The sequence below is a fragment of the Ammodytes marinus genome (genome assembly GCF_949987685.1).
Source record: "Ammodytes marinus genome assembly, chromosome: 21".
In the NCBI taxonomy this organism is placed as follows: Eukaryota; Metazoa; Chordata; class Actinopteri; order Uranoscopiformes; family Ammodytidae; genus Ammodytes; species Ammodytes marinus.
In genome coordinates, this window is record NC_137225.1 from 1,134,344 (window position 1) to 1,157,165 (window position 22,822).

General features: G+C 41.1%; 2 protein-coding genes across 2 annotated transcripts in view; both read left to right on the forward strand.

Annotated features, from left to right (window-relative positions):
• The window catches only part of rsu1 (Ras suppressor protein 1), a 52,234-nt gene extending 48,172 nt beyond the window's left edge, over window positions 1-4,062 (forward strand). The window contains exon 9 of the mRNA XM_080050427.1: window positions 2,952-4,062. Within this exon, the coding sequence (XP_079906553.1) occupies window positions 2,952-3,054 (103 nt within the window). The 3' untranslated portion in view covers window positions 3,055-4,062. The remainder of the gene's footprint in view (window positions 1-2,951) is intronic.
• Window positions 4,063-13,851: 9,789 nt separating this feature from the next.
• c1ql3a (complement component 1, q subcomponent-like 3a) lies at window positions 13,852-21,997 on the forward strand (the record flags this gene model as incomplete). Its single annotated transcript, XM_080050154.1, has 2 exons — window positions 13,852-14,529; window positions 21,818-21,997. The coding sequence occupies exons 1-2, from the start codon at window positions 13,948-13,950 to the stop codon at window positions 21,995-21,997; spliced, it is 762 nt and encodes a 253-aa protein (XP_079906280.1). The 5' UTR covers window positions 13,852-13,947.
• Between the last annotated feature and the right edge of the window lie 825 nt (window positions 21,998-22,822).

Here is a 22,822-nt window from a genome sequence, read left to right on the forward strand (position 1 = left end):
GTTTATGTTGTTGTAAATAATGACTATTTCAGATGAATAATGGTCGACTCATCTGATGATGGTGAGGCAAAGTAAACTTTGTTTTAGTAGGCTATCGCTCATTCATTTAGGAGTAAACACTGCAGTTCGCTCCCGTGAAATTGTGTATACTTTGCTTGGCAACGCCCTCCCGCTCGTCTACCACTCTCCCTTTTAGCTTTTCTTCATTGCATTTTCTTTTTTTTTCTTTGATGGTTCAGCCCCATTATCAGTCATTATGACGACAAATAACTGTCTCAAACAAAGCTCCCGCTCCCCTTCCCTCACCTGGAGGCAGGGCTGGACTGGCCATCGGGCGTACCGGGCAAATGCCCGATGGGCCGGCAGGCATTTTGGGCCGGGCCGGGTCCATTAAAAAAATGGACCATCGGCTGAGTGACTCAGCCCGGCCCGGCCAAGTCACACAGCCAAGGGCCCTTCCCTCTCGGGAGTGCCATGGACATATAATTGTGCGTGCAGGCTGTCAACTTCACCTGAAAGTTAAATAAAACTTTGTTCCAGGCCATTACTCATTATGATTGGTTCTAGGCTGGGCCTGGCCCAATCACACACACAGCAGAGGGCCGCCCATTCAGAGGCTGCATTGAATTGTATTATCATGCATTCAACTTCTACTCGGTAATTATGAGCATCTGACGATGGTCAGTTACGTTCAGGGCCGTCGGACTGCGGACAGGCTTGGGGGGCCCAAGGCAGAGGGGGGCTGCACCCAAAGAAATAAAAACATTTTTTTTTTTTTTTTTTTTTTACTGGCTCAATATAGGCCCCTGATCTTTGAAGGCCCAGAAAAACTTTATTTAGGGGGAAAAAAGATTTCATGGGCCTTTCATTCGTCAGTACATTTTTGTTATTTTTTAAATAACATTGTTCGGGGCTACGAAGATCAGGGGCCTATATTGGGCCATTAAAAAATACAAACGAAGGAAAAAAATTCCCGAAGCTGACTGGATTTTTTAAACATGTACATTTCTTCTTTCTGCTTTTTGGTCATTCTGTGTCTATAAATTATTCCAGCAAATAGTACTAAATAGCTTACATAGGAAACAGTTGATTTAGCCTTAGTTTTCTCCTCAAAGTGCACCAGATTGATGAATTTTACTTTAACATTTGAAAAAAAATCTTTCGGGGGAGCATTCCCCCGGACCCCCCTAGAAGGTTGAGGGTCCACGACACAGTCTCCCAAATTCCTGTGAGAAACACTGTGTGTGTGCATGTTTATTAAGAGTCATTAGACCAGGGGTTGTGTTCAAATACGCGTAATGATTTGGTCATTCATCAATAGAAACATTGTGTTGTTATCTGGCTCAGAGAGGGACCAGTCACTCATACGTTTTGGACTATAGACAAACATAGCTTTTACATGTTTGTATTGTAAGACCGCCTCTCAGAGGGCCCATCAGGACTTCCTGTATAGGGGCCCAGAATTTGGAGCAACGCCCCTGCCTCCACATATCGTAAAAATAATCATGGTGGGCTGCCATGGCCAAAAATGCCAGGGCTGATTTTTTGTCCCAGTCCAGCCCTGCCTGGAGGGATAGGCTTCTCAAATCGCGTTGTTGCGCCACACTGAAATCTGCGACCAATACGGATATGTGACCAAAGAGCATGCACGCGCGAACCGAAAATCGGACTGGGTGTGCGAAAAGACCAAACGCAGTAATAAAAACGTCTTTCTTTGCACTGATGGTCTCATTTGCTGTTAAAGGTAATTTATGATTATCAGAGGAAACATGAGGCTGTTTAAAATATATTTAAATGTTACTCGGAGCTGCTTTAACGCACAGCTATGCTTGAGCTTAATGCCAATGTTGGCATGTAACATGTTAACCATGCCAGTTCTAATGTTACTGCGTTAACTAGCCTAGTTTATGTTAGCATCTTATAATTTCCTAATTATCACTACACACAATATACATGTGAGTTTAATGGGTAAGTCAAGTCATTAGTTATGTAAGTATTTGGTCATCAAATTGGCATCAAAATTTGCCAGCCAATGATTAAAAAATAAATAGGCTGAATAAAATTGTAAAATATTTATTTGATGATGGCACTAATAGTAATAGGATGACCAAAGTGATTAGAAGTCATCCTGAGGGGGACATGGATGTGCGTACTAGATTCCACAGTATTCCACATAACCATTGTTAAGAAACCCAGAAAGCTTCGATGTGGAACTCATGGTTGTTCTCAAGGAAATGTCAGGGGATCACCGACCATTGCTGCACTGAAGGACCCTTGAGACTGAAAGACATACAGACAGGCAGACACTGGCAACGCTAGAGCCATCCCTTTGTGTGCGGCTCTGCAATACAAATGCTCTGCTTTTGATTGGCAGCAGATATTAGGGGCTTTGGCAGCATTTAATTCCCAGTTGAAAGTGTTGACATCATGGGATGGAGGCAGGAAGAGGAGAGGAGAATACAACACTTCAATCATAGGCTTGTGTGTGTGTGAGATTGTGTGTGTGTGTGTGTGTGTGGGGGGGGGGGGGGGGTCGTTTGTGCGTCTGTGTGTTGAGACTGTACAGGACCATAGTGACTGATATGTCAGTAACCGGTTCTGAAAGGGATATTTGGAAGTTTTTATATTAGTTTTTCTTTTGCCACTGCTTTTGATTGACCTATAGTTACTGTAGGCCAAATCATATTTTTGTCAAAGAAGTTTGCGTTGAAGCTAAGGTGGGACGACCAAGTGGCAACCTATACAGCTGCCTGTTATACATTTGCCATACATTCATGGAACTATAATTTCATGTTTCAAGTTTAATGTGCATTAATATAGTAGTACAGTGAGAGGTTAACCCCTTCGGCCTATCAAGACATCACACTACTTTGGAACTTAGTGGGAAGAAAAATGTGATAATTCAATTGTATTGAGTAGATAATGAAAGACGTCTCTCCTCTCCTCTCCAGTCTCTACGGCAGACACATGCAGGCCAACCCAGAACCTCCAAAGAAGAGCAATGATAAGACTAAGAAGATCAGCCGCAAACCGCTGGCTACCAGGAACAAATGAAGAGAAGACAGAGGATGGAGAACACTCGCTCACACTCACTGCATGTGCCTTTTTTTCTCTTTTTGTTTATGGAAATCTATGTTACATGGAAGTGTTTCTAAATATATAAATTAAATAATTGATAAGACTATATTCCAGAGTGCAGATTGAAGTTTATTTTATTTTATTCGACTCCTAACCATTTGAATCCTGTTGTTAGTGCACTGTTACAGTACATGGACAAAGAGGGGGCCTAAAACTTACTTACTTTTCAATACATTATAATGTTATCCCTCATTCTCCAAACTGACAGTCATTTTACATGATGTAACTTAAAATTTTGAGGGCGTCATTGTTAAACTGCTACTGATACCAAAGGCAATCATTGAACATGGGTATAGAGTCTGGCATTCTCTTGCTCACAGATCTTAAGGAGACAACTTTGAAAAGGTAAAGATGGGCAAACTGTGTCTAGTTGCTGTGTTGCTATCCAACTTTACCGTTTAATGATAATCCATCCTCTAAAAGTATCCAACCCCCTAGTGACTAACCCCTGAACTCCACTCAATGCAGCTGTTTCACATTACCCCACCCCCCCCTTCCAGTTCAGATACATCACGTTCCCTATGTCCACAGGAACCTAAAATAGTTTTCCTTTTAATTTAATAAATTCATTAATTTCTTTAATTGAAAATTGCTAAAATGGCAGCTATTGCAACTGGGCTGGTGGACACTGGGGGCATTCTGTCAAGACCGTGGTTCTCCACTTTCAAACAAAATGATTTTGAGCAGCTTTGTCACATTCAGTTTTTATATACCGTTGTTTGTTTTCATTCCACTTATCTGAGAGCATTCTGAGACTTCAATTCTTGTATTTGAATATCACTGTACCTGTAGAACAGCATTATACTTCAGCCTACTGTAAAAAAAAAAATGTATTAATGTAAAACTTTTTTATTCAACTTTTATGCTTTTATCAAAGACTGGCTCTCTGTATTAAACATTTCAAATAAAATGATCACAATGTTGTCTCATATTGTTCTTTTCAGAAAAATATTTGGTACATTACTCTTGATTATCATTTTGAACTGTGAAGTGTTGTTCTTCTTTATACTTTACACACTGAGTACAGTTCCATCAGCTCAGACACCAAAGATCAAAACTGTGTTGGTAGGGTTTTAAACCCCTATAAGACTATTACAGAATGTAAAATATTATCCATCAATCATTTTACTTGTGGATCAACAGTAATATTTCGATAATTAAATTATTAAGAAAAGAAAGACAGAAAACTTATATTAATTTTAGTTCCCCTGGCTGCTCTTCTGGCCCCCTTTAACCTACTATGAGGAGATAGATGTTTATCTGATAATTTCCAGGGGCATCTTTAATGAAGGTAAAACTCAAACTACAGGATAAGATATGTTTTACATTACACTTGTAGTGCTTTTTGGAGAAGATGCTGTTTGTTCTTCACTCTAATCAGCAGAAAGTGTGCAAATGGGAGGAGAGAAGAGGGAACAGTTTCCAAAGTTAAGTGTGAAAAAAGTAAAAAAAAGAATATTCAATATGGTAGCCTTAGTTTAAGACCTCCATCCATCTCAGAGTGAATCTAAAGTAATGGCAACCTGACTCATCCTTCTGTTAGAAAGGCAAAGCTTTGGTTGAAAAATGAACAGTGCCATGGAATGCTCAGTCATACAAAATACTCAGCTTAATGAACAAAAAATTAGTCTGTGTCCTATCACAAACTATCAACTCCGCCCTAAAACTCATTATAACTATAATCTCTGATGTAATATTTGGTGTTTTTCCTCTCTTGGTTGATGTTGCTCCTGTTGTGTTCTCACTTCATCTCAATTCATCTCACACCTTTCCAAGGACACACAATGAGTCCCTGGTTAACTAAAGCCCATTGATTTTCACAAGGTGATTTATAGGTGGCGTGTGTGTAGGGCAGGCTTGATTGTATAAGTGGGGCTTCTCTGTGCCACCTTAATGAGGGTGGTGACTCCGGGCAGAAAAGCAAGCACCCCACCCACCACAGGATTAGCAGCTAATTTATAGCTGCTGCTTTACCTTATGATCAAAGCATTTATACAGAGTGAGTTAGTATCTGAAATTTGGCTTTTACATTGATCTTTTATTTTTCCTTCAAATCTTTTCCTACAACCGCGCAGTAACGGCCTCCACACACATCCTACCTCTACTGCGCGTCTACCTCGCATCTGTGTCTGACTTTTTGTCACTGACCGTGTAATCAACCTAGAGCGGGCACACATCCAACCTCAGACGCACTGCTGATGCGCGTCGGAGACACGTCTGCAGCGACGCTCCCCTTTACCTCAGGAGGCTCGCCTATTTTTTTCTGAGAGCCGCGCGTCTCTCTCGGGTCTCTGCTTTAACTGATAGAGAAATACTCTGCTGCGAGTCATATTGGCTGTGTTCGGAAAGCCATAGTAACGTCCTACTCATACTCATTTTGACTTCAATTTGAGTATGTGACGGTTGGGTATGCGAGTTTGGGTATGCGAGAAATTCCCGGATGAGTACTAAGTTCCGGGAAGATTTTGGGTATGAATCGATTGTATACTTTTCCTACTCAACCGCCCCACAATGCACTGGGTCAATTCTACCCGCCCAGGAAAATGAAATATTTTCGAGCAAGTTGCTAGGCAACGACATTGTTTGGGGTCCGCGATCTGACAACTGTACGTGCAGTCATTCATAAACTCTTACAATAGATAAGAGATGAAGATAAATACCTAACAACATTAGAGTTACTAAGTGAAATGAGTGATGTGAGTCTGATAGTGGAGAGAACAGATCGCTGTTCCACACACCAGGGCTCGTCCAGCTCAACTCACTGACAGCTGAGTGCTGTGATGAGCCGGACAGAGAGCGTCGGAGGGATCCTCCGCCTCAAAACATAATTATAAAACAAGAGGTCCAAAACACAGATGATGAACACAGGACTGTAAAAATCTAGTTCAATATCTAACCTGTAGAGGGCGGTTATACGCTAAACAGCGTCTAAACTGCCTGAATCTTACAAGAAGAAGAAGAAATTCTTCATTGCTTGAGTATACTTCAACTGAAAACGTTTCGACGCACCTCGCATACACAATCGATCTTTGAGTAGACAGTATGTAGTATATAGATGGTGAGTATGTAGGATGTAGGACGCTAGTATGGCTTTCCGAACACAGCCATCGGCTGTATCCCATTACAGAGACCGCCTCCTTGGTAGGACGCGGTCTCGCGGTCTATGAAGGCTATAGCCTATGAAGGCCGATTCGAAGGCCGAACCAGGGCCGAACGAGCGTTGTTAAACGGGACGGTCTCCGCAGGTCTCCGTTTACGAGCATTTCCGGTTTGCGTAACAAGCCGTTACCTTGCGTGAGGACTCGCCGCTCCTGTGCTGCCTAGCAACCCTGATAGCTGCCAACGGAGACAGCCTTGTCAACAGAGGAAAAAGAAAAAGAAGTTGCCTACCAGATGAAAAAAAAAAGTACAAGAAAAAAAGAAAGGAAGATAAAAGTTAAGAAGATGGAGCAACACGTTGCTGTTTTGTTATTTTTTATTGTATTGTATGCCATCTCTGATAAAAACGCAATGAATCATGGGATATGTTGGGCTGCGAAGGATACATCTGATGCAGCCTTCAAAACCGTGAAACAAAGGCTGCATTTCACGGCTGCATATGAGGAGCCTTGCAAGGAGCCTTGCAAATGGAACAACCTTTGCGCGCCGCTATAACGCAATCGGTCTTCAAATGCAGCCTTTGTAGACCGCAACCCCTGAATCGAGATACAGCCACTGACTTCATACTGGCAGCTTTCGCTGTAGTTTCACCATTTCCTGGTGTGTCCCTTTCAAAATAAGACTTCCAACAAGCGAAAATTTAAAGAAAAAAGAAAAAGGCAATGGGGCGCACGGATTACTGTCCAGACTCAATATAAATCATATGCATCATAAATGACACGAAAGAACTTCATTTTTAATGGGAATTATCTATAAAAACTCTATGTAGAAAGATAGGGCTTTTAGAAGCAGCGCTGCAGCAGCAGCTGCTGCTGAGACGCTCCATGTGTGTCCGAGAAAAGTCCGAGAGACGCAGCAGTAAGGTAAGGCGACGCGCTCCAGAGGTAGACGCAGGATGTGTGCAGAGGCCGTTAAGCAAGTGTTAAACCATCCCCGCTGCTCTGATTATCTGACAAATCTAACACTCCAGTGTTCCCTCACACTCAAACAAGACCCCAGGTTGCTTGAACTCCTTCACTTGGGGTAAGGACTCATTCCCCAGGCAGTCCATCAGTTTCTTACTGAGAAGCTCCTCCTGATGAGACCATGGTGATGCTGTGAGATCTGATAGTCACAGAGCAATGAGGTCATCAGGACCACATTATCTGTAGAAAGCAACAATGAGATCCTCAGCCCACCAAACAGCACTGTCTCCCTTGGAGGTAGGCTGAGGAGCTCAGTTATAAAAGAGTAAATCAGAGTAGAGCCGCTGCTCTTTAGTGTAGAAAGGAGCCAGTTGAGGTGGTTCTGGCATCTGGTAAGGATGCCCACTGGGGCCTCCCTAGGGAGGTGATTCAGGCAAGACCAGCTGGGAGGAGGAAGACCCAGGACAGAAACAGAAAAAAAGCGGACACAAGTTAACAGTAAAAGAATGCAAGTTAACAGTTAAAAAGTAATTCAAACAATATAAAAGGCAAGTGAAACTAAAACACAATTTATGCTAAGTAAACAAACTCTTCAACACTGCTAACTGTACAGTCTGACTGCTGCAGTAAGAAAAGATTGGCGGTATCTCAGGAAATGGTCCAACAGAACAGGGCACCAACTTATGGGATTCCTCTCGTAGGGGCAGATCCCGAGTTGACAGCCAAACCCGCTGTCCTAGCCGGTATATAATAATAATACATTTTATTTAAAAGCGCCTTTCATGGTTCTCAAGGACACCGTACATATAAAACAGATATACAATCGTAAGCAGGTCCACAAGAAACAATATAAATAAAAACAGTTCAAATAAAGTGGACAATGGGTGAAGGTGATGTGGGAAGGGAAGATCAGGAGGGGTATGCAGATTTGAAAAGGTGAGTTTTGAGCTTTGATTTGAACTGTGATATGAAGACGGTGTTTCGGATGTCAGGAGGTAGTGCAATCCAGAGCAGGGGAGCAGAGCGGCTGAAGGCTCTGCTCCCCATCGTGGTGAGACGGGCAGAGGGGACAGTGAGGTGAACAGAGGAGGAGGAGCGTAGTGCACGGGAGGGAGTAGGAAATTTGAATGAGGTCTGTTAGGTATGTGGGTGCAAGGTTATGGATGGCTTTGAAGGTGTAGATGAGGATTTTAAATTCAATACGGAAATGAACCGGGAGACAATGCAGCTGGTGCAGGACAGGGGTGATGTGGTGAGAGGAGGGTGAGAGATGAAAAGTGCTGCTGAGTCTTGAAGAAGTTGGAGTTTATGGAGGGTTTTCTGTGGGAGACCGAAGAGGAGGGAGTTGCAGTAGTCAAGCCTTGAAGGGACCAGACTGTAAACGAGGATGGCAGTGGAGTGAGGAGTGAGGGAGAGCCAGAGACGGTTAATATTGTGGAGGTGGAAATAAGCAGTGCGGCAGATGTTATTCATGTGCGATTGAAAGGAGAATGTGCTGTCGGCTATATTGGGGCATGGCAGTCATACTCTTGTACCGGGGTGAACTTCTGAGTAGTACCTGCCTGGCCTGGCTCCATGTGCGGTGACATCAGCAGATTACACTGACCTCCATTTCAAGGTCAGGAAACAGTGGTGGTTGATAAACATAGGCACATTGGAAGGGGGAGAGAGACCAAAAGCAGAGCTAGGCAAGGTGTTATGTGCACACTCAACCCAGATCAGATGTTTATTTCAGGTGGCTGGGTTCTGAGATATTAGACAACTCAACCAGGTTTCTAGCAAAACCATGGAGGACGAAAAACTTTCTGTTCTTCAAAATGAAATCCTTTCTTTGGCCAAGTGGTAAACTAAAAAAAACATGGCTTCTTCAGGAAGCCTGAAGATCGCAAAGACAGGCAAGAGCTGCTTGTTTTCATAAACAAGATGATGTCATTGATCGGCGGCCAACTCCGACCATTGGTTGGTGAGGGATGGATACATGAGCAGCACTTCATACAGGTGTGAACTATAAAATGGTGGTAAAGTCTGAGTTCATACAGTATGGCCTCCCTTTGTCTCTTTGAACAAAGAGCAATAATATGGCTGGCTTGGCCTAGTATGCCAAACAATACAGCAATTTCATAAATAAATAAAAAAGTACCGAGCATGAATGGGTACACATAAGAGTGGTATAAATCACTCAGGGAACCATTGATCCCTCTGCTAGGAAATACATTTAATTGGGTGCTGAAGGAGGGATACATTCCATATTCAAGCAGGGAGGCTACCATCTCTGTAATTCCAATGGAAGGGCAAGATCAGTTGGATTGCTGTGCTGTTACAATAGACCTTTAAGTGTACTAAATCAAGAAAATAGATTGATTATTGCTATACGAACTAGACGTATAGAATTATTTTTGCCAAGGCAAAGACAGACACAAGATGGGGGGTGCCTTTAGCTCAGTTGGTAAGGCGTCCCCCTCCCGGGCCAGGCCCAGCAGCAGACCCGGGTTCGATTCCCACCCGCGGTCGTTCTCTGCATGTCACTCCCCTCTCTGCCCCATTTCACCTCTGTCTCTCTGCACTATCAAATAAAGCATAAAAATGCCCAAAAAATATCTTAAAAAAAAAAGACAGACACAAGATAACCTTTGACACACACTGCATGTAATGCAACATATCGTTTTTCATGATGAGCATTTTTTATTGTTTCACATTAAACAAAATAAAAAATATCAAATGAACACAGGATATAAAAAGAAACAGGGAACTATATAAACCACAGACAGTAAAATATAGTTTAACATAAAATAAAATGGCGATTTACAAAATGCTTAAGAGTGTGCAGCCTTTTTTTGTCAACAAGACTTCCAGAATGTTCTCAGTCAGACAGAGTAGTGAGTAGTTCTTCCCCTATTTAAAATCCTAGTTGTCCACCTTATCAAGTGACAATAATATCCTGGAGATATAGCTGTTTTTAGTTATGCAGTATCTGCAAAATGCACTGTAAAACCAAGGAAGAGCACAGTAACTGCACTTACTGCCATGAAGAATGTCAGATACAGTTTGCCTTGGTCTCAAAAGATTCCTATCTTCTTCTAACATCGCAAAGACAGGAATCGCGATTTTTACATGAATAGATTTTTTTCACCACCCCTACTTGCCACCCAGGCCGGTGTTGTGTAGAGATTATCACATGCACAGATTGAGCAACCTCTGCCATAAAGACATGGAATTCCTTAAAAGTTGACATGGGCCTTTTGGTGGCTTCTCTGATCAATATTTTCCTGGCTTGGTCATCCAGATTGAGGCAAGGTTGGGGTTCCAAATTATTCAACCCAGACGGTTTTCTAGGGTTCAATAATTTAATAATAATAATAATAATAATATATTAGTATATTACAAGTATGCCTTAAAAAAGTACAAAGGACTGATGTGGAGTCACTAAAGTTGGTTGTGGAGGGAAGGATGTTGCACAAACTGATGAATAAAATGAATAGCACAACACACCCTCCACACAGCCTATTGGTCTTCCTGTACAAATCTCACATATGTAGAAATCAATGTATATACATATACCCATATGTATATGCATATTTATTACCACTATTATACTGCTACCATTATAACACTTTTGTGTCCTTGATTAAAAAGCTTATTTTACTTGAACTTCATTGATTTAGCTTTTTTGCCCTGTGAAGCACTTTGAAATAAAAGTGATATATAAATTAAGTAAATTATTCTTATTATTACTCCCATTCCTTGCCTTTTGTGCCTCCAAGCCCTGGACAGCAATTCATCATTCTGACATATTGAGTGAGGTGCCAATCCAATGATCCTGTTACCTTCACAGCTCATTTTCAGGGACTCTCGATAAGTGGATGTTTGGAGGCCTAATGAAGCCAGAGAACACGAGGTTAGTTTGATTTTAGTGGCATCAATATACCGTCACTGCTACAGTGTTCTGCTGTTTCACAAGACAAATTACTTTCGGCACAGGCGTAGATTTGTGAATGTATGGTAGGAACATGTTTTTTACTATTGTCAAGGGAGGCACTGCTGAATCGTGCCGTTGCTTCTTTTTTTTTACAGATCTCAAAATAATTCCACACATCGCATGGACATCACACATTACCGGTGAGGTTTATGCAGAGTTGCCAGGTTAGTGTGTTTAGTGCAAAATGTTGTGTGCTACGTAGTGAAGAGTAAAGTGAGATCTAATTATTAACCCGTGTGAAGTGTAGCCATTCTGTTATTAGTCTAAATATTCATATTTTTTTATATTTGTAACGCGTATAATTTATATTTATGTAATAATAATTAAGGATTTTTTGTTGTTATTATTGCATGGGATATTATATTATGGATATTTCATATAAAGCAGATTGGCCACAGCTTTGTTTGCGAGTTTCATGCTTTATTTTATCAGGAGGATTCTGACTGCAAACCACATGAACAGTACATAGAAACACAGGCAGGTCAACTGGGATCAGTGGTGAAAGAGATACTCAACACTTTATTAAAATAGAAGTACCAAAACAGTAAGTTGTATTAAGACTGTTGTCTTATAAGTAAGACAACAGTGCTTAACCACTACCGCTCTAGAGGGTCTAATATCGTCAAATCGCACACCCCTATCAACAACCTACATCTCAACATCAACTTTACATATGGTGGTGAAAACTGCCCAGCACATCACCAAGACGGAGCTGCCATCCATGGAGAACTTCTACACCCTGCCAGCGGTGCAGGTAGAAAGCCAATGGGATTATTAAAGACCTCCATCACCCCAGCAACAAACTGTTCCAGCTTCTGCAGTCTGGCAGCATCAGCTCTCGCACCACCAGACTCAAGGACAGTTTCATCCCACAAGCCATAAGACTCATCACTATGCCACTTAACAACAGCTAGCATCTGTTAGAAAAAGGTCTGTTTACGTTTGAATGTTCATGCTGCACATAATGTCAAATGTATAATGTCAACCAATCATAAGTCATAATTTACATCTTGTACATATCGCGTATACATATTTTAAAATATATTTAGCATTATTCTATTATTACATGTACAATATCCTATTTTACTACAGTGATTAACATTTATATTTTTATTTCCATGTACAGTATTCTACTTTTTATTTTATTTTGCAATTTTACTTTATATTTCTATGGTGCACCTTATCTCTACACTTTGTATCTGCACTGTGTCCCTGCACTACTGTTGCGTTTGTTTATGTCTCAGGTGTTGCTCTCTCAGGTGTTGCTCTCTTCACTTGTGTTTACATATATAAAAGCTTGTTCTTGTGAATAGGCAAAATAGAAAATGAAACCATCACTCGGTCGCAACTCCTCTCAGAGCTTTTGGAAACATGCATAATGAATAAAACATTGTGAGTGAGTAAGAGGCTATGTGAGATACTGGCAATTTTAAAAGTGTGTCTAGAAAATACTGGTGTCTTCAATAACTTCATATTTTAGATCATTAGAAGTGGAACATTTTCTTATCTCTTTTTTTTGTTTTTTGCTTTTTTTAAATAATTAATTTTCTTTTACACATATGTAGTGCTATACCTTCCTTCACCCTCGTAACCTGCCCTTTTCCTGGAGCAACCTCATCACTTCTGAGGACCCAGATTCCTGAGGGCTCTAGCTGTCTTCTAGAAGATGGGCAGTGAATTTGCCCATATTTGCCCAGCCTCCTTCCTGCCAACCAGTAGTCTGCACCACAGCTGGATAGTCCAGCGCCTTCCAGTCTAAACGCAGCTAGCCAGCCAGCTCATCCCAATGGCTTCAATAGACGAGAAAGCCCCCTGACATCCAGGAGTCATGAGGGCCCGTGGAGCCCACAGAAGGAGATGCCCTTCTCATGGCTCCTGATGCCTCAGCTTCAGCACCCTACCTCTTATCTTTTTAATCCACATTATGCCCTCAAAGATCACACTTTGCAATGTGACCTCAGTCTGAACAATATTAGAATGAATGCGACTTAACATAACCCAAGATCGACATTCGTCAATTGTTCTTCACATCCTCATCGTTTATCATTCATCGGCACACAAATTTGTTGGCTTCCACTGCACATCAACTAACTGTAAATGTGACTTTGGTGGCCTCAATGCTATATCTAATATATATATTTCTTAATTGTATTCCGATTGATTAATTACCTGCCCTGTTTTTAGGATGACAGAGCATCATGCTCCTCATTGTTATTCTCTCTCTCTCTCTCTCTCTCTCTCTCTCTCTCTCTCTCTCTCTCTCTCTCTCTCTCTCTCTCTCTCTCTGCCCTGGCTGTGTATCTGCGATGTGTGATTGTGCGCGCTCTATATTAGACAGACTGTCTCAATGATCCTGGAACACTTAAAGTGTTACATTGCTGTAGCCTTCACATGCTTTGATTCTGGACCCGTGGACCAAAGAGGGGCCAGACCCCACGTCTGGATGTTAGAGCGTAACAAAAGGCTGGATCCAGTGCTTTGGGAAATGTCTGAGCAGTAAAGGGCTGACATTTCAGAGAGACTTCAATCATCAGCGCATCAGCAAACAAGTATAAAGGAGAGGGACGAGGAGCCTACGGGAGGCAAGCGCTGCTTTAAAAAGTTAATCAGCATTCCCAACAAAGTGTAGCTCCGCTACCTATTTCTCTTTAAAGTGTTACCTCTTCAGCCAGCAAAATTTCACCCAAAAGCAGACAACAGGATCGCCCTGCTCTGACGCGGCTGGTCGGCAGGAAGCGGCTGGTGGCGGCGGGAGTCCTGGGGGTCGTTATGGTTCTGCTTCTGGTCATTCTCATCCCAGTTCTGGTCAACTCAGCGGGGACGGCGGCGCACTACGAGATGCTTGGTACCTGTAGGATGGTGTGTGATCCGTATGGCACCAAAGCTCCGACCAGCACTGCCACGGCGGACACGGTCCGAGATGACAGCCTCGTGCAGTCTCTGCCCACCTTCATCCAGGGTCCGAGAGGGGAACCGGGCCGTCCGGGGAAGGCGGGTCCGAGAGGACCTTCCGGTGAGCCGGGACCCCCCGGTCCTGCGGGAGAGAGAGGTGAACAGGGCAGAGCAGGTTTACCAGGACCTCCGGGACCCAGCGCAGCTGCCGGTGCAATAAGCGCGGCCACCTACAGCACTGTGCCCAAGATTGCCTTTTACGCAGGGCTGAAAAAGCAACACGAGGGCTACGAGGTTCTCAAATTCGACGACGTAGTCACGAATCTAGGAAACCACTTTGATCCAACCACTGGGAAGTTCACGTGCTCCATCCCCGGGATTTATTTCTTCACTTACCATGTCCTGATGCGCGGAGGTGACGGCACTAGCATGTGGGCTGATCTGTGCAAAAACAACCAGGTAACAAACTGTAGGAGTATTAACGGCATATTCACAGTCAGCTGTAGGAGACTACAGTGTTTGTTAGAAAAGTTCAAACTTACACCTGTAGCCTTTTGCATCTCTACAGTCTACAGTTACAGTCTAATATGAACCAAATTGGATTACAATTAGAGAATGTGTCTTATAATCAGCAGAGCGTTCACAGGCATTAGGCTACTGTCCACACGATAAGGAATGTGTAAGTTTGATCTACAAAAGAAAAGAGAAGAAACAAACGGTGCATCAGTGGAAACCAATACTTGCAATGGGAAGGGACAGCACGCAAAGCCTGCATCTGGGCATGGACTAAGCCTATATCTCCTGGTTTTAAAAGGTTGGAGGTCAGAATCTGGGTATTTACTATATGATATGGAGTTTTCTCTATCACCTTGGCTTGGTGGAGAGAATTCCGAGCACTTTGATCAATGGTCAGATATGCTGTCTTAAATTAGGAAGAATAACTATACTGCTCCAATGCACTATCCATAAAGATTCCCACTGAATCCCAAAGGCCAGCAATGATGCCAGAGCCTTATGGGCTTTTCTTCATTTGATATATGACTTTTAGTTAATCTAGTTTGTCAAACAATTTTAAAATTAAATTTTAAACAGGTTTCAATTATATTTCTTAATATTCCATCTTATTCTGACCCAATGATCACAGTAAACATATATTCATGTGAAATAGCAATACCACAATATAAAAATATTAAAGTAAGTTCTTCATTATATTGAAGAAATATACATTTTGCAAAGTCACGCTACAGTAAACTGTTCATGTTTCGGCCCCATTCCAGTTTAATTCAATAGCTTTTGTAATACTCCCATTCTGTTATTGTAAATACAATAAGGGAAAATGTATGGTCAGCTTTAGAAATACCTCTGCACAATGTACCACAAACTGTTGAGCTGTATTGTACAGCACAGTTATCTGAAATATTTTAGAATGATTTCTTTTCCAATATAGTCCAAAAAAAAGCAACAAAAAAAGCAAATACATCAAAAGAACAGTAAAAATTACTATTACTGCTACTACAACAACAACAACAACAACAACAACATATTATTATTATTATTATTATTATTATTATTATTAATAATAATAACAATAATAACAATAATAACACAATTCATAAAGCCTTGAGGACCCAAAGAATCCTTTTCAGTCTTGTCTGCTGTGTGTGTCCTGTTCTCTGTAGTGATCAGGCTGTCAGGAACAGATCTAATCCGTGGGGCAAAGCAGCGTTACAGCGTCGCTCCACCAAGCACATCCCTCCTGCCTGTCAGCCAGCATGCTACTGCTGCTGCAGACCACAGCGAACACAGCAAACATCTCTGGGATTAAACCAGCCATGCCAAACCATTACAAATCAGATATTGAAAGACATGTTTCAATTAGGACTACACCTAGACTTTCGAACATGAAAACACGTCTATGTAAATGATGAAGTCATTGCTCAGACTTCCCATGTATGATTATGATCCGTTATAAAATCACTTGTAAAAAGATGTGAAGATCTCACTTCAATTGATTGATATAAATTGGCTCAATTTGATCAGCGTATTATATTTTCAATACTTTTCTAGTGCAGCAATTAACTGCATTTTTATACTTTCAGGATACGTTAAAAAAAAATTAAATTAAAACCTCATATACAAAATGAACACAGTAATTCACACACACATTCTTTCCCACTTGTTTTTAGTAGGTAAGTACATCATGGCACCTAAAAATGAGGTTTTTAGAAGGATATTTATTGAAGTGCAACTGTTGGGCTTCTGTTTTTTCCTTTAGAATGCAATCTGGAGACATAAGCATGTGCACATTTGTATAACAATTTGAATCCATGCTGTGGGTGGGAACACAGTGATAGAGATTAAATGACATTTGAAGCAGTTTTTTGAAGCTGAACACTTTTCTGTAAAAGTCAAATGACAATGAAAAAGGAAATCCCATTATGGATTGGGATTTAAAAACTCTTCAAATGAATTTATCCAAGAAATCGGAAAATGGACGATTCTGATCAGCCTCCCCCCAAAACTACTATACCATCTGGTATACATGTTCCACACCACTGCCCAATTTGGACTAGCTAATGAAAGAAAAAGAAAATTAAGATTGATAATGTTATTATTGAGTACTTATAAGTCATCTAATGCTGAGATGAAAGTTTTTAAATCATTGAAATCAGACACAACCTTCAGCCCGTGACCCGTTCTCCGTAATATCTAAGATATAAAAAGAGAATGCTATGTATTTCTGCAAGAAAAGCGTACACCTCACAAGGAAAACATTCCTACTTAAAAAAAGAAGAAATAATACGATGAAAGTATGTGTTAATATATAGTTAAAAGAGAAGTGCCATGGTTGTCTTGCATTTTTAGAAATGATTGCCTCTATTAGGTTAGAGCCTAATCTGAAGTCATCATTTCCTATAGGAACAAATAGATGCAGCATGAAATGTCTGATGAGTTTACACACTGTGTTAACCTTAATTTTATTACAGGGAACTGATAAGAAAGGAAAAACGGAAGGGGTGGAATTTTCAATTGTTTTTGCATAAAAGCACAACATCATGGTATAATGAATACTTTTTAGTTTATACAGTATATATATACATATATGATCATTTGACATACTTTATATTATACGTATATATTTTAAACTTATACTTTTTATATATCAATTGTTATAATATTATACAAACTACCACAAGAGTAAAATGGCCTATGATCAGAGTGATATATCGTTTCTTGTTGATTTTGGCATTCCCAACCCGACACTATGTCAAAGGCACTAAAATAGTAAACTGTTAACATTTCCATAAGAAAAACCTGTGTCCACATCCTCAAAAAAGCAAAGCAAAAAAAGGAAGCACAGCAGATCTGAATTTAGAACTTAAAATCATTTTTCAAAAAGATGAGGATGTCTGAACTGTCTGGGGAGAGTGTAGACCTTTTTGCAGTCACTAGCAAAGTAATATCTTGCCATCATGGCAACTTTTAGGTATTTACACTCGTTGATTTCCATCAATGCATCACCATTAGCTTGAATGCCACCTGCTGCTTGGTAGTAGGCCGCCTCCTCTTCAATGGTCACAGCAAACCTGTTCAAGTCTATGCCCTCTTTGTTTGCAAAGGTCACTCCAAAAAGCTCCTCTATGGCTGGCTTATTTTGTGGAGATCCTGTTGGCTTTGTGGCTTGACCCCGCAGGAAACAATTATTTGATATGTATAACTTTTTTTCAGATTTCACAGAACTGTTATTGCAGCAATACAATGTATTATTTAAAATAAAAAAGATAGAAAATTCTTATAGCAAAATAACTTCACTTAGCATCAGCACCGGCTACCCACAGGGGAGGGCTACTCTACACTCTACACTCATGACTGCACCCCATCCACCCCAGCAATTCCATCATTAAGTTTGCGGATGATACAACAGTGGTGGGGCTCATCTCAGGTGGGGATGAGACTGCATACAGGGAGGAGGTCCAAAGACTGTCCACATGGTGTGTGGAGAACAACCTCATCCTCAACACCTCAAAGACCAAAGAGCTCATCATTGACTTTAGGAATAAGCTGGACCTTCAGCCCATCTACATGAGCGGGGAGAGTGTGGAGAGAGTCTCGGACTTCAGGTTCCTGGGCACACACATTCAGGAGGACCTGACCTGGACAACAAACACCAAGGTGCTTCTGAAAAAGGCCCAACAGAGACTGTATTTCCTTATCCTCAGGATGAACAATCTTCAGGAAAAAATGCTGTTGACCTTTTATCGCTGCACCATTGAAATCAGATCAAAAACAAACAGGCTAAAACACAGTTCCTACCCCAGAGCTGTTATTTCTCTAAATAATGCAGCATTCTAAATTATTGCATTATCATACCAATCTGACCTTTAAAATTGTCTGACATTCATATATATATATATATATATATATATATATATATATATATATATATATATATATATATATATATGTATGTATGTATATATATATATATGTATGTATGTATGTATGTATGTATGTATGTATGTATGTATATATACATTCATGTATATATATATATATATATATATATATATATATATATATATATACATTCATGTATATATACACGTATATATTTGTTTTTGAATTCTTACAGATTCTACAGTATATGTTTCAAAGTGCTTTCATAAAGGAGATTTAAATGATATATACTGCAATACTGTATACTAGATAGATAGATAGATAGATAGATAAATAGATAGATAGATAGATAGATAGATAGATAGATAGATAGATAGATAGATAAATAGATAGAAATGTAAATAGGTCTTACTTTAAGAACAAATAGTATAATGTAAAGTTCACCTTTTACGCTTGGTTATGCAAGACCAGATGCTGCAGTACCGTTCACCAGACGGCAGCAGGCAACCCTAAACCTTCCTGCACTGCATATTGATGGTAGATGTGTCCTGGTGATGTGCTGTGCAGTTTTCACCACCCTCTGTAAAGTCTCACGCTTGAGGGCGGTGCATCTGCCGTACCAGGCTGTGAAGCAGTTACAGGATACACCTGATGGTGCCCCTTCGAATTGCAGACTATCTATGGAGCACATGTTGGACCTCCTCAGCCTGTGGAGGAAGAACAGCACCAAGATGTCAGGGCTCCTCTGAACCTCCTCTCTGTAGGCCATCTCATTGATGCCAGTGAGGGTGACCCAGTGTGAGAATCAACTTGGAGAAAGTTGTGATACCCATCTGTTCAGCCTGGGATCAGGGTGTTGTCAATAACAGTTGCTTCATTCAATCTTCTTGGCCAGTGATGTGGTGTTGGTTGTCCAGGAGAGATCCTCACTGATGTGAACGCCCAGGAAGTTGGTGCTGCTCATTCTCTCTACAGCAGCACTGTTGATGGTTTAGGAATGGGGGCTCTCCGGAAGTCGACAACAACCTCCTTGGTCTTGCCGACGTTCAGGAAGAGGTTGTTGTCTCTGCACTATGTGGCCAGTTGGCTCACCTCCTTCCTGTGGTGCGTCTCATCGTTGTTGGAGATGAGACAACCACTGTTGTGTCGTCCGTGAACTTCACAATATGGCTGCTGCTGAAGGATGGAGGGCAGTCGTGGGTCAGCAGCGTGAAGAACAGGGGGCAGAGCACACACCTTGGTGGGAGCCCAGTGCTCAGGACGGTGGTTCTGGATGTGTTGCAGCCGATCCGCACTGCCTGAGGCCTCTCGCTGAGGAAGTCCAGCAGCCAGTTGCACAGGGAAGTCCTGAGCCCCAGCTGGTCCAGTTTGCCGATCAGCTGCTGAGGGATGATGTTGTTGAATGCTGAACTGAAGTCTATGCATTCAACACCATCATCATGTTCCATGCAAATATCATAATTTGATCCACACTAGGAGAAGACTCATAAGAAATGGGTTTAACAAAATGTAGCCCATAATGATAGTTAACGACAACCTGAAATGTAAGTGTGTAACATACAGGAATATGAATAACCAGGTTATGGTACATATCTTTACCAAACATCGGATAAAAAAAGGCTAAGATTCAATTGCACTTTACTTGGCCAATCCTAATTGCTGATTTATAAAGACTCTAACCTGCCAATACCAATTTTTTAGATTCCAAATCTCAAGTCACCTTTGTTGTCATTTCTGTAATATGTGCCACATATACAGAGGAATCAAAAATAAGTTTCTCTCTGAACCATGCTGCAATAAGTACAAAAAGAGATGGGAGGGCAATTTAGAGTCCAGAGTTCTAGGGGAGGAACGGAGAGAGTTGAGCTTCCTGACAGCTTGGTGAATAAAGATGTTTGCCAGTCTGGTGGAACCGGCTCGGAGGCTCCGGTGCCTTCACCCACAATGCTGGTTGCTTAGTGGGTGAGGCAGGCTCCATAAATGTCTAGTAGGGAAGGGAGTTGGACACCAATGATCTGTCCAGCAGCCTCTCCACTGTGTGCTGCAGGGTCTTGTGGTTGGAAGTGAGGCAGCTCCCGTAGCACACAGTGATTAGATGTGTGTGAATCAAAGACTGTAAGTGAATGCATTGTGTATAGTTAAAGAGGGAGAGATAAAAGGTGACATTCGTCCGGCGATAAGCAAACTGTACAACACTAAAGTTTCATGTAAAATATGGGGGGGGGGGGGGGGCGACGGAGCTAAGACAGGGGTAACTCGCTCACAGAGGATCGCCAGGTTGGCAGATATCCCGGGTCTGCATGGTGGTGGCGTGTCAGTTAAGTCATGACCAATGCTAGGCTGTGGGGCAGAATAAGTGCTACAATGACCACATTGAAGAAATGCAACATCAGCCCTGAGGACCTGGAAGTTACTGCTGCTGACCGCACCACATGGCGGCAGATGTGTGTGGAAGGGACCCGTAGGCTGGAAGAGGACAGGACAGCCAGGAGACAGCAGAAGAGATATATATTGACTTTCAGGAGTCAGCAATTCTAGAGAACGCTTGTTGACAAAATCATTGAATGTATCCTCATGATCAAATATCTGTCTGTACTGTGTGTGCACTGAAAAGAAATTCGGTGTTAAAGGGATAGTTCAGTATTTCTGAAGTGTGGTTGTCTGAAGAACTTATGCTTAGTCTGTTACCTTATGGAGATGACCGTCAGCCCAGTCATTTTAAATAGTGAAAAAAAATCTAAATTTAGCATACAATTCAACTGATATTTAGTTTTTAGGTAAGCATTTATATATGTGGCGAAAAACCTTCTTAAGGTGGGCCCCCTCTGCAACAGTACAATGCTGACTTCTGCTGCAGCGACGTCTTACCCGGCCTCTTAAAAATGACTGCACTGACCGCCATCTCCATAAGGTAACACACTTACAATGCATAAGTACCTCATACAACCCCACTTCAAAAATACTGAACTATCCCTTTAATTTACAGGGTAAGGGTATGTAAACAAAGGGAGCCGTAGCTAGCAACATGCCCGTTTACAGAGCCTAGACTGTGTATTAACTCTGGATTTAGTGTTTCAGATCAAACAGGTAACGGATCATGGGTTGATATTCAGTAATTCCAGTAAAGTGAAAACTCTGTTTTCAGTTTTGTTTTTGATTTTTCCATAATTTTATCTCAGCTGTGTACATCTTCTCTATATTCTTACGTTAATACATCTGACCTGAATGCCTAATTGATCAGGTCACAAGCCGAGATGCTTTCCTAAATGTGGAGTGCATTCAAACTTCTTATGCTTTTAAGATGTTTACTTTTTGTATGTGCTATATGTGTGTTTGTGCATTCCTGCAGGTTCGTGCCAGTGCCATAGCCCAGGATGCGGACCAGAACTATGACTATGCCAGTAACAGCGCTGTGTTGCATCTCGAGCCAGGAGATGAGATCTACATTAAACTAGATGGAGGCAAAGCTCATGGAGGCAACAACAACAAGTACAGCACCTTTTCTGGATTCATCATCTACGCTGACTAGACAACAACGCACTTGCCCTCAGCTACTTTAGGCTTCATGGCCCAGTCCCTCACAAATATGATGCTCTGACTTACTCTTTTTCAACGTCTGTTGAAACCAATATAAATGCAGCAGCCGTCATAATCTGCATGTTTTTATTTGATATTCTTCCCTCTCCACTGTCAAATGAAATGGTTGAGAAACTTTATTTTCTCTCTTTACAACTATGTCACACTTGAGCTTACAGCTGATCTGTTTATGTTAAAATATTTGTCAGAAATTGATGGTGAGGAAGAGGATTCTTGCCTTCTTGCGTTGGGTGTGTGTGGGCAAAATGGACGGATAACGACCCTTAATTCTTACATCTATTTAGGCCACACCTGCCTGCCAACAAATCAACTTTTCTGTTGGGAAAAAACATTTAAAACAAGATGTGCAAACATAAGAGAAAGTAGAGAAAAGGAAATCAAATATAAATGCAGCATCTAGTTTGTTAAAAAGGTCAAGTAAGTCAATTGACAGCACATTAACAATTCCCTCTGGCCAGATGAGTTGATTTGCTTTGTATTTGTTCAATATTTTACATTTACTCTATTGTTTTGTTTTGGTAACGTTTTAGTTAGTTTTGATGCATTGCTTTTCTCACAAACTGTAGCATGTGACTGTAGCATAAAACAGCCATTATCACTTTATTTTTCCTGGACATAAATATTGGCCTTTTTTTGTTTCCCCCTAGGAAACGTATTACATATTGTAAATGTGTGTGTATATATAAATATATATATATATATATATATAAAACTTGTGTAATAATAATGTGAAGTATTGCAATGTGAACTAAAAGCA